The 12,421-nt window shown below is 45.8% G+C and overlaps 1 protein-coding gene and 1 long non-coding RNA gene across 3 annotated transcripts in view; one reads left to right on the forward strand and one right to left on the reverse strand.

The window, feature by feature from the left end:
• The first annotated feature begins 1,457 nt into the window (after nt 1–1,457).
• Nucleotides 1,458–12,421, forward strand: part of CDH4 (cadherin 4) — a 420,434-nt gene continuing 409,470 nt past the window's right edge. Inside the window, exons 1-2 of one of the 2 annotated variants that reach the window (XM_033074736.1) lie at nt 1,458–1,546; nt 3,489–3,600. In XM_033074736.1, coding sequence (XP_032930627.1) covers nt 1,481–1,546; nt 3,489–3,600 — 178 coding nt within the window. In that variant the 5' untranslated portion in view covers nt 1,458–1,480. Of the gene's footprint in view, nt 1,547–3,307; nt 3,394–3,488; nt 3,601–12,421 lie in introns of those variants that run through there. The other variant, XM_033074737.2, reaches the window with a different exon arrangement.
• Nucleotides 1,956–3,153, reverse strand: LOC117004179. Its single transcript, XR_004419593.1, has 2 exons — nt 3,069–3,153; nt 1,956–2,938 (listed from the first exon to the last, which is right to left on the reverse strand). It is a non-coding gene; the product is annotated as an uncharacterized LOC117004179 (long non-coding RNA).

The following is a 12,421-nucleotide window of genomic DNA, read 5'->3' on the forward strand; positions in this document are numbered from 1 at the left end:
TCAGATAACACGCATCTCCTTATGCAAATTGCTGCTGGATTTCTAAGCACAAAATACTCGTGCCTGGGAATTCCTATTTGTGGCATTGAGCTGGAGAAGAGAAGGATGGGATTTGGGATTTGGGATTTGGGATTCGGGATTTGGGATTTGGGTGCCAGGGTCCTGCTGCAGGAAAAGAGCAGGAGCCACACTCTGCTTGAAACCATTGCCTTCTGTGCTCTGAGCTGAACTGACTGAAGTTTCACTTTCCGCCCCTGTGTTGATCTGCCTTTATTTTTACACCAGAAATTTGCTAGTTTAGTGGAGTTAGCTTCCTCTGCTACTGATGTGGATGTGGATTAGGCCTGACATGCCTATTTTCCTCTTAAAAAAAGCAGAGCCAGGCTCAGGCTGGTTCACAGATACGGCTGAAGAGGCAATCCTGGCACTACTCATTTCTTGACCCTATCCTGAGTTTTTAATTTCTGGATATATCAGTTTTTCCCTCCTCAATATGTAATTTTTTTGTAGATTTGCTGCTACTCTCTCACGCCCCCTTTCCCTCACAGCCTGGGCTGTGCTCTCCTCACAGGACACACTCATGGACTCCTTAACACAGATCTTCCCTGTGAACACATTTATTTTTCTTCCCTTGGTTTCCACCTGGGCATGTTATTTTTTTGCCCTCTAAGCACATCTTTCCAGGGCTGTGTTAATTTTCCCCTGGATATGCTGCTTGTTCCTTTGTGGGCATATGTAAAGAGGGATAGAGGAAATGAACTTAAATATAGAAGATATTTAGGTTATATATTAGACAAATTTTCACTGTTATGGTGGTCAGGCACTGGAATAGTTTGCCCAGGGAGGTGGTGGAATTCCAGAGGTGTCTGGATCTGGTGCTGGGGATGGTTTGGGGGTGACAGCAGCAGTGCTGGGTTCATGGCTAGACCTGATGCTCAGAAAATCACCAAACGTGAGCTGCAAGGGACACAGAACACCTTCAAACCCAACCCTTAAGAGAACGGCGGGGACCAAACCACATCCCACATCACTTGGCATCACCAGCAGCCTTGAAGATCTCCGTGCTCCCCCTGCACCACCTTTGGGGCTCCTCCCCACGATCCCAGCAGCGTCCGCCACAATTCGGACACGCAAGTTTCTTCTCCGGACAGACGGCTCGGACAGGGCGCTGGGAGAGAGGGGCAGCGCCGCCGAGCCCTTCACCATCACCACATCATCATCCTCACCACTATCATCACCACTATTATTATTATTATTATTATTTTCACCATCCCCATCCCCTCCGTGCCCGCTCCCCCCGCGGCGGGGCGGTGCCTGTCCCTTTAAGCGGCGCGTGCCCGCGCGCGGGGCGGGGCGGGGCCGGCGGCGGCGCGCGGCGGGCGCTTCACCTGCAGCCCGGAGCGGCTGCGGGACCCGGCCGGCTCCGCTCGCTGCGCTCCGCTCGCCGCGCTCCGCTCCGCCCGCCCGCCCGCCGCCGACAATGAGGGCCGGCCCGAGGCGGCGGCTGCTGCTGCTGCTCCTGCTGCCCGTCTGGGGCTCGGCGGCGGTAAGTGGGGCGCCCCGGGGAAGCGCGGATGGGGAGCCGTGCCCGCCGCGGCTCCTCCGCGCCAACTTCGGGCGGTGCGGATGGCGGTGGGTGCGCGCCTCACCCCCGCCGCTCCGCCGTTTCGCCGCCCTTTTTAAAATCGGATCGCCGCCGTGCAGTTTTTAATTGTTGTTTTATTTTTGTGCCGCCGCGGTGCCGGTACAAGTTGCCCTCCGCGCTGCGCTTCGCCGGAGAAACTTGGAGGGCAGCGAGCGGTGCGTCCGGAGCGGAGCCGCTCCGAGCCCCGCGGAGCCGCTCCGAGCCCCGCGGAACCGCTCCGAGCCCCGCGGAGCCCCCGCGGCCGCGCCGCGCTGCCCGCCCAGCCCCGCTCCGCCCGCGCCGCAGCCCCCAACTTTTATTTTTTTATAAATAAACCCCCCGAGCGGGCCCGGATCGAGCTGCGGGGGTGATGCTGTGAAAAGTTTGGGGTTTTATGGTTTTATTCCCACGCCGCCTGAAATTGAAGGGTTTCTGTACAACATCAACAAGCGGCGGAACGCGTGGCTACAGTGTTACGGTGTTACAGAGCGAGCCGGGCGCCTGCTGGGTTTCGGGCTGGGCTGCCTGTGGGAACAAGAGCCGCTTATTTTTGTGCCTCAATCCCCCGGTGCCAAGTGGAATCCGTGAGGATGTCCCGAGCCTGGTGGGTGCTCAGGAATAGCCCCGATGCGCTCTCGCCTAGCGAGCACCGCTCTAATAATGGGGCGATTTCACACTGAAAGCCCGCGATGCTCGGGGAGACCCTCCGAAATATTTCCTAATGGCAACATCTTGCCAGCCGCGGTCAGAGTCCAACGGAGCCGCCGCTTCCCATGCAGTAGCTGGCATCCGTGATTTTAAGCCGAGTGCATTGGCTTGTGTTCTGCTTACTAAGCTCATCCAGCGGACCCTTCTGTGGTGCTCGCTGTGCGGTTGGAGCAGCGCTGTGTGTGCGGCAGGGCTGGGGTTCGGTGCTCCCGGGGGAGGCAGTGCAGCCCGGCTCGCACCGTGCCGGGGATGCGCCGCTCCCGCTCCGCTCCCCGGCTGCAGCCGGCGCTCCCGGCTCCGGAGGCGGCCGCGGTGCCGCCAGCAGCGCTAAGCGATGCTCGGGCTGGCTCTGCCGACAGCCCCGGCGCGTTAGAAATCCCCTGCCACCAGCACTTGTTAGTGCGTAAATCACCTGGCACTCGCTAGGCATAAATCACGGGCTTGTGTGCTGTCAGCGAGTTCCTTTGGAGCTGGGGTCTGGGACCTTCCCTGCCGGGGAATCCCGAGGAGCCTGGGCTGCGCTGTCCCTGTGCCGGGGGATGGAGCCTCTGCTCGGTCCAAAAGTGCAGCTGAGTGTTTCGTTGGCACGGTTCTGTTCATTGCTGCCTGTTTAATTGGGATCCCCTCCATCCCTTCCCGCTGCCCGGGCAAGAGCAGAGCCTGGAGGGTCCCAGCGCAGCAGCAGGCACAGCCTGGATGTGCTGCGAGGGGGAAGGGAAAGGAAAGGTGTCCTCACCTGCTGGCAGGCTCCTGTGTTTCCCCGTTCCATGCTGGGGTCTGCCCGGTTTCTCAGTAGCAAACCCCGGTGCTTTGGGTGTTACAACATCAGGCCTTTGCGTGTCTCCAGTGCGAGCACAGCGCCTTGATGAATTGCTGCTCTTTGTTTCCTCCCCTCTTCTGACAGTGCCCAGTATTCCAGCCTTCCTACAAACAATGCTCTCTTGTAGTCAGGCAACTATTGCTGGCCCATTTTATTTTTTGCAGCTACAGTATGGATCCACTCCAACAGATAGGCACTCTAACACAAGCAACTTCTACTTGCACACTGCTTCACTGTTCAGGTTTGCTCATGCCTAAACACTCCATCACTGGGTGCAAAACGTTTTCCCAAATGACAAAAGTCATGGTGTGCATTTTCCTTGTTTTGTTTTTGCAGGCACACAATGGGGATCTTACAGTTAGACCCACATGCAAGCCTGGCTTCTCAGAACAAGACTACACAGCGTTCATCTCCCAGAACATCATGGAAGGGCAGAAGTTACTCAAAGGTAAGTGGAATAAAAAGCTTAACAGCTTCTGCAATAACTGTATTTTCAGGAGGTGAAAGGAGGCTTAAAGATGCTGGTTTTGATGGTGAAATTGTCTGCAGAATTATGTTTGTAGGAGGATGGAACACTAAGTGGTTTACCTGAGCACAGTTTTGAATACAGATGAATCATTCCAAGTCCGTGTGCTGTCTGCTTCAGGTGCATTGTTTGTTACACTGTGCGAGGTCATCACTTGACTCTTGAGTCTCCCACTCCCACCCTGTCTGAAGGAACTCTGCATCTGATATTTTAGAAAGTATTTTTATGCATGAAATTCAAAGATCCCTAAATTATCTCTGCTTTGAAATGGATGATAAAGCAGACGTTGTTGTTGGAAATGTGGTAAACAAGCCTACAGACATTCTGTTCACAAATGTGGCATTCATTTTCATTACTGCCCCACTGACAACATGAAAACACAGGCAAAAAGAAACTACCAATTAGCTTTATAGTAATTGCAGGATTATAACCACTTTAGTGATTGTAAACTCTAAGATGTCTTTGTAATCCAAATAACAGTAGATTATCCTGTGTATTGATCTGTCTTTTTTCAAGTTAAAAATAATTAAACTTTATATTTGCATGACACAAAAAAATATTCCAAGAGAATTTCGTTTTTGAAGATCAGAATCCCAGCCCCCCAGAACTGCAGGAAGTTGGGGAGCACATCAGTGCTTGGTGCTCTACTCAAGGCTTGATAACCCCTTTGCAGCGTTTTCCTGAGTACATTTTGCTCACATGCATGTCTGCCTGCCAGAAAGCTGGGATTTCTGTCTTCCTCCAGAGCAAACACCTGCTCTGTTACTTTGATTTTTCTCAGAAGAGAGGGAGAGTTGTCAGTGTTCTGTCTGGCTTCAGCAGAATCCAGGACTGGACGTTTTTGCCCTGCATGAGCTGGCAATCACTTTTGTTTCTGTGCCCAGTTGTCTTAGTGTTGCTGTTCAGGAACTCTCTTGACTGGCCTGGCATTAATTAGTAGACCTTAGGGAGTTTATTTTTGGTTTGAAGGGTAACCAAAGAGGGAATTGAGATGGACAAACTCAAAATTATGCAACCCTAATGAGACCAAATACCAGCAGTTTACACACTGTGTAACAATTTTTCCCAAACGTGAAGGCAGCTTTACAGGTCAGTCTGGAAGCTGGGTAGATTTCATGCTCTTTTAGCTTTGCAAATTGTTTGATAAAAAATGTTCTCTGAGTACTGTAGAAAACCATATCATAAATATATTTGCTCAGAAGAGTGGCTTTTTGCAGTTTAGTGCTGGATAAATTGTGCTGTGTTTATGGAGGTGGACAACAGGGATGGAGCAGAAGGGTCTGTTCAGAGGCATTAGGTGGCTGTGACTTCCAAAACAGCACAGTGACTGTCACTTCATTTCTGGCTTAACTGACAATTTTTAAATATGAAATTATATTTACACAGGCTGTCAAGTTGATTTGAATGAAAATATATTTATATTTGATTTTATCCTTTAGGGACCAGTTGTAGTTTTACATTAGTCATGGCAAACCTGCCTCTGATTTAGGGCTGAACTCACCCTGGGGATGTTCTCTATCCATGCCCCACTTGCAAGATTCATGTCCTGGTAACATTGTCCCATGATTTAAGAGCATTTTCTCAACAAAAGGAGGAAGAAAAAAAAGTGCAAGCGCTGTGTTTGCTAATAAGTCAACTATCATCTTTACACCTTTTAATCTACAGTCAAATACATGCTGTTGTTTATCATAGGAAGCAAATATATCTAATTAATTTATACAATAATGGGCAAGAAAATTCTCCTTCATGCTTGTGTTGTTCTTTATATATACTCTAGCATGTAAAATTGGTAGTTTTCCAGTTTAGGTTTAATTTTGCTTCCTAGCACTTGATGTGTCTGAAGCATAAAATGTTTATCTCTTTCTTCCATCTGGGTGAAGTATTGTACAATAGTTCAGACCAAAAATGGGTTCAGATTGCTTACATTATCATGTTTGATAGATTGACATATGTACTATTTCACACCATCTCACCACGCAGAGCTCTGCTGCCAGCTACCACCATCTTATTCATCAGCATTCAGTAATTCATCTGCAGCCCAAATGGGACTGTTTGCCTGAATTAAAAAAAAAAAAAAAAAGTAGGCAGAAATTCACCTGTCAGTGCTTTCATGGAATCTGGGGGGTGGAAAAAGCGTGTCTGTAGCTTGGATGGCTCTCAGGGGATTTCACTGAGCAAGCATGAGGTTTTTATGCTCACCCTGTCCTCAGGAAGGAGAGGTGGGCAGTCCTGGGACAGTTTATCCCTAAAGGTTTGTCCATCAGAAGTCAAGGGGCATACAGACCTCAGCATGGTGGTGACATTCCTCCACACCATGGGGAAGTTTGGAGGTTGCATGGCTCAGGATGAGCTGTGTGGCAATAAATAAACCTAGCATTTCCCTTTTAAGCTTTGCAGTGTGCAGCTCTCAAATGTATGCGCTGTTGTGAATGCATCAAAATGAAAGTGTTTATAGTATTCTAGGTTTGAATCAAGTTAAACAGATAATGACTGCTTATAATTGGTTTATTCCAATGGAAATAGCTTAGCCTTAATTTGACAACAAGAGCTTTTACAGAGTCATTGTTTTATTATAAGTATGCCGTAAGCTATTAGCTGCTACTTTGTGGTTCATCTTATTTGCCTGAGTCAGCTCTCTAACATGCTCAAAACATACAGATTCTAGCAGGAGCTATTTGTTACACAGTAATTAACTTGTTTATGATAAATGGATGGGAGAAATGTCACGGCATTTTGTTTTATGTTTAAATGAAAAGCATCTGCATTCTAAAAATTTCATGTTAATTAGACTTAAAATAGTTTTCCCCAGTAGTGCCACAAACACCACACACTGCACATCCCTGCCAACACTGTGGCCTGGTGCTGGGGTGGTAGCTGAGGTGATTTGTGGAGCCAATGCCTTCCTCAGAAATGCCATCAATGCATCTCTTAATGAAAGCTACTGGGGTGTAATCTGTTATACTTTTTTGCCTTTGTTTTTGTTTGCAGGATAATAAACTTAGTCTTGCTCACTGATGCATGGTAATGTTTAAGTATTAAGTATTTTCTTCTTTAGCCTAAGGGAAAGATCTCCATGTCTGCAGCATGGCAGAGGACGATTGTGGCACGGGGATCTTTTCCTCTTTGTTAATTATTCATGTTAACTTAACTTAACGTGGTGAGAACATTGGTCCTGAGGGGTGGGGAGCAGGGTCAGGAGGGGCTGCACTGAGGCAGCTCAGCAGTGTCCCAGGGGATCTGATCCCTGATGTGAACTCTGTCTGGGAGTGATGAACACCAGCAGCCTCTTGGGGAAGGAGGGAAAGAAGGAGCAGGATGCTGAAAGTGGTAATATGATAGTCTTGCTATTGGCTTTATGCCCTTTTTGGGTTTTTTTTGTTAGTTTTTTTTTAAAGATTATAATTAATAAAGACATTTTTCAAAATGAGAAGTTCCGGTTTAATTGGCATGCAGTGAGGTTGTGAGGACTGGCAGTGGGTGGAATGACATCAGGGTGTTGAATGTTGAATTTCTCCAGTGTGTCCCCAGCAGGGCTGCAGCACCTCTCAAACACACCTCAACAAAACGACTCACAGCAGACACCACAAGCAGATGAGATGTGCAGCCACTTTTTTTGTGTTTTCTGTGCATCCCTTCTTCTGCAGTGATTCATGTTTGCCCACCCCAAGCAGGGGAACTTCTCTTGTGTGGGCAGCCACGTTTGGGGACAAGTGTGTGGCAGCACATTTTATTTTCATATGGAGAGATGAATAAACTCTGCCAGCATGCTCTGCTCTTAGTGTATGAAACCAAAGGTAGCCAAGCTCATACAAATGCATAAAAACGTAATTGCTTCCATTCTGGGATTTTTTTACTAGCATGATTCTTGGTTAAAAACAAAATTCATAAAAGCTTCATGGAATACTTCTTTTTTAAAATAAGAATTCACTATGGAGAGCATCTCTTGTAAGTTTTTTTAGAGGTACAATGTTCTTCATGGTTAAAAGCTTTTTGTTCTCATCACTTAGATTTCAAAACCTCCATCCTTTTTAGCTCCCACCACATCTAATAGTAAAACTTAGGAAGGCTGTGAATACTGTTTAGAAAATATTGGCTGCCTAGACCAAAGAACCCCAGCATGCACAGTGTCCCTGGGATAGTAGAGGATGCTGTAGGTGGTGCAGGCTTCCCACACTCCTGGGTTTAGATCCAGAAATCCCCAGGTGCCCATCTGCTGTCAGTTTTGGCAGGGTCTGTCTGCAGAGTGTGTGTGGATGTCTGAGGCTTCCCTGTGTCTGCCAGGTGCCCTCTGGTGTGTCCTGTGGGTGCTTTTGGAAAGGGAATAGCCTGAGGAATATTGGAGTTTATTTTGGTGTTTGGTGAGGTCCTTGAGCACCTCTTGGGGTTGCTCAGTGTTTGCAGCAGCTCTGCTGCAGCCTCCTGGAGTAGCCAGGTGCCTTCTCCAAGCTGCTCAGAGTGCAGAAAAGCAGAGAGGCTTTTCCATTCATGTTTTCATTATGTTCTGGTCTGTGACTCTGCATGGAAAGCAGTTACTGAAGTTACTGTGCACATAATTAGCTTCACAGCTCTCTAATAAAATCTGGAAGTAGGGGAGCATCCAGCAGGAACCCAGAGCTCACCCTCACCTTCCTGCATTCCTCTCTTGGGGGAAGGAGAGGCAGCAGCTCTGTGTTCAGCTTGTACAAGCTCCAGTGAAGCTGCCTCTCAGAAAACACTTCTCACATTCCACAGAACAACTTCTTCTAAATGCAGTTTCTTGTGATGGACATGCTGCAAATCAAAACCATAATTTCCATCCTGAGTTCCAGGGGACATCCCAGAAAGAGCTGCTGCAGATCAGGGAACTGCTGATGCCTATGTATTTTTAATGTTGTTCTTCAGATCTAACTTCTGACACAAAAATGATGTTTAAGATGACATTTTTATCTAAATAAAATTGCAGTTAATGAGACTGGAGTAGTCAATAACACTCTGTAGAGTTAATCCCCTTACACTGTTTAATAACTGTATATATTGCTTTCTAGTTCACAGCTTTGAACCAAATTCCTCAAACTCAAGCAAAATTGCATTTTTCTACATTCTGGGGAGTTAACTGATTTTTATCTGAATAAATCTGCTTCTCCAACAACAGACTTGAAGCTTCTCTCTTTTTTTTCGGGATTTGTCTGTTAGAGAATTGTGCTGCTTCGAATTAGGCATTCTAAATAGGTATTAAGGAAGAAGATGAAACAACAATTTCTGTTGAATAATTTATTCATTTCTTTATTTATGCTTAGGCTTTTAGGAAATAAGCTGTGTCTGGAACAGTATCAATTAGTTATTTATTGTGAAATACCTGTTGTTTTGAACACTAAGCTGATCATTTTAGGTCTTTTAAGGTTGGAAAATGTTAATTTTAAAGTCAGGTCTTTGTACAGGAATTGACTGCCCCTGACAGAGCTCATGAGCTCTGATCTCACAGATCAGATGCTGAAAGCATTCTGGAAATTACCGTTTTTCCATGTGGCAATTGAAACTTATTTATTCTAGCAGTGAAATATTTTCTTGCCTAATTTTCATTGACCTAATGCCAGTTCTCATTGCCTAATTTCATTGATATTTATGTGCAGGTCTCCTTCTGCTTTAATTTTTACCCTGGGAATGAGTCTCATATTTTTAGAGGGAGCTTATTTCATTGCAAACTCAAGCTGGGGTTCCACAGCAGCACGGGCCATGTGCAAGAGCTCATAGAATATTTTAGCAATATAGATAATACTTAAAAGTCTTACTTGAAGGGCAAGAAGAGATTAAAACTACAGAGGGTAGGATTTCATTGGAAATCTGCTGCTTAATGTTTCTCATAGAATGAATTTGAGTAACATAGGGAAAGGGAGTTTCTGTTTGATTTGAGGTTACTGGTGTATTCAGAATTAGGGCCATCACTGTATCAAGTGGAATTTTTTATTTTCAGGCAAATGGAAATAGTAAGAACTAAGACCAGAAAGTGGTGTTTGAAAAGCAAAGCCCAGTGCTTGCCTCTGGAGCTCCAGCTTTGAATGGTTTAACAGGGGTGTTGGGATGAGCCTGTGGCTGTGATTCCAGACAGGTTTCCCCAGGATCCTGATGTGGAGCACTGCAGGCTCAGTGGAGTTATTGATCTGTATCTCTTTTTGTGTATGTACACCTTCTGTGCCCTAGCCAAAAATCCTGAAGAGGATTTGGCTTCACATTTGGTTTTCCTTTTGAATGTGACCCCCAGGGTTGCTTTTCCAGGTGAAACCCAAAAGTGTCCTTGGCCAGCTCTGCCATGGCAGGGGATTCCTACTGCTCAGGATGCCATGATATATTTGATTAGATTTTTATTGCAATTTTTTTTTATTAGCATTTCTGAAAGGAGAGGTTGAGAGTGCTGGGATTGTTTAGCCTGGAGAAGAGAAGACTTTATAATTGTTTATCAATTCTTTTGAGAGTGTTGAGGTGCACAGAGGAAGGGCAGAAGAAAATGGGCACTAACACTGAAATGCAGGCATTGCGCTTAAATGTGGGGAGAAATTTTCAGTGTGAAGGTTCTCAGACACTGGAGGAGGTTTCTCAGAATACCAGGAAGTCTCTGTTCTTGGAGATACTTGGAACCCACCTGGAGCCTGCTTTGGCTGTCCCTGTGCTGAGCTTGGGCAAGCAGCTCTGCAGCCTCCACTGGGCTCTGACCCTGGGAAACACTTTGCAGGTGAATAGATGAAAAGACAGAGAGGTGAACTGAGCTTTTCTTCAAATACAAATCCCACAGCTTTAGATAAAAACATTGCAACAGCCTGCAAAACATGATCTTTACTGGGAAATTGTGTTTCTTTAATTTCTTGGAAGCACAACCTCTAAAGAGGGAATAATTGAAACACCAGGGACCAGCATTCAGCTGTTTGCTTCCATTAATGTCCAGACTTAACCTAGGCGTAGTTTGTCTCCTGGCAGAAGGGAATGTTACTCTTACATTGAAAAAGCACTCAGTTTCCTCTTTATTTTTCGCAGAATGAAAGAGAACATGTGGAGTTACTGTTTAACCCAAAATATCTGTCTTATAAGCAGCTACTGTGCTCCTTTTGGAGGATGTTTGTTTCCTGAGCAAGTTTTCTGCGACATGAAAAACGCTGGGGCTGAACAAGATCTCTTTTTGCCACAGGCTTGCAATTTTTCTTGTTTATATTCATTATCCCTAATTTATTTATTAATTTTGGGTTGCAGTGGCACAGAGGGAGCGGGAAGTGGCAAATGCTCTGGCATATGGGCTGCACTATCATCGGGAACGCTGAGCCGTGTCTGCTGCCTCGTGACCCCAGGCTGCAGCATCCACATCCCTATTTCCTGCTCCCTTCCAGTACAAAATTCTAATTATATATTTTTTTTAAATTACTGCTGCTGTTGCTCCCCACTCTCCAGCATTCTGTAGCAGAGAGCCAGTGGCAGTCACTCAGTTGTGCTGCTCGAGGTCACATCAGCTGCAGCCCATTAACACCAGCGTGGTGGTGGCAGCCACTGTGTGCAACACACGGTGGGGGTGTTGGAAGCTCCTCCAAGGACCCTGAAGACATGTATGGGCCACCCATGAAGGAGAAGAAAGTAAAATAGATGCCCTTTCTGCTTTGAAATGAGCCAGTCTGTTTTCATTGATACCCAGAAGCACTGCAGTCATTAAAGGCTATTACTATGCCTATTATAAATCACATTTTCCTAGCAGTTCAGAGGTTAGTCAGAAAAATTACTTTTAGTCTGAAATTCTGTTACAATGAGCTTGTCTCGTAGTAATTCCAGTCCTTATTAAACAAAATTGTCTCTAAAATAATTATTAATGTAGCAATTATCCAAAGATAAATAGTCAAGATTACAAGAATTTTTCTATACAGAGCTATGTATCTGTCAACTCTCTTTGTCAGTTCATGTCTAGACAATCATAAAAGGCAGGTCAGTGAAACAAATGCTATGTATGTAATGTTACTTCACCATGTAGCAAGAAAAGCCTATTGGAATTATTGGTATAGGCAAGAAAAACATGCAGGCTTGGGAAGATGGTGGAAAATAAAGAAATTGCTATAAGTGATAAAGTGCAGGTCAGGACTAGTTTAAAATACGAAATTTAATAACCTGCTTGTTCCTGATACAGTCAGTGGGGATCAACAGATAACTCTGAATAAATGCCACAGTTCTGTCAGTGAGTCTCACTGATTTCACCAAGAGCTCTTTGTGGAGTCACCTGGACCTGTGTGGTGTTTCCTGGGCTGGAGGGCACGAGCAGCTCCTTTGGAACAGGTTTGTCCCTGATGGGGGCTTGAAGATCCATTGGTGGGGACCAAAGCCAATATATTACACTGCTTCCTTCCCTTTCCTTCCTCTGAGTTTAAGTGGAACTCTCTTGATGCAATTTAAACCTGTATGTCATGGATGCACAGAACAGTTGCTGATTTTTTTTTTTTTTTTGTCCCCCCAATACAATTGAAAATTTTTTTCAGGCTCTCTAGGCTGAGCCTCTCATTTGTTGCCTTTTGTGTGTGGTGCTTGGCTCCCTCCTCTGAGCCCTTGTCTTTGTTACTAACACGATACTCCAGGTTGATGTGGCGCTGCCAGCCAAGTCTCACAGTGCTGAACAGACAGGGAATATTACTTTGCCTGTTTTGCAGGCAATACTCCACTTGATTTATCTAATGTGATGATTGCTTTTTTTCTTAGCAGTATGATACTGTTGACTCATGTTCAGCTTGTGATCCAGTATAAC

The sequence above is a fragment of the Catharus ustulatus genome, chromosome 17, assembly GCF_009819885.2.
Source record: "Catharus ustulatus isolate bCatUst1 chromosome 17, bCatUst1.pri.v2, whole genome shotgun sequence".
Taxonomy (NCBI): domain Eukaryota; kingdom Metazoa; phylum Chordata; class Aves; order Passeriformes; family Turdidae; genus Catharus; species Catharus ustulatus.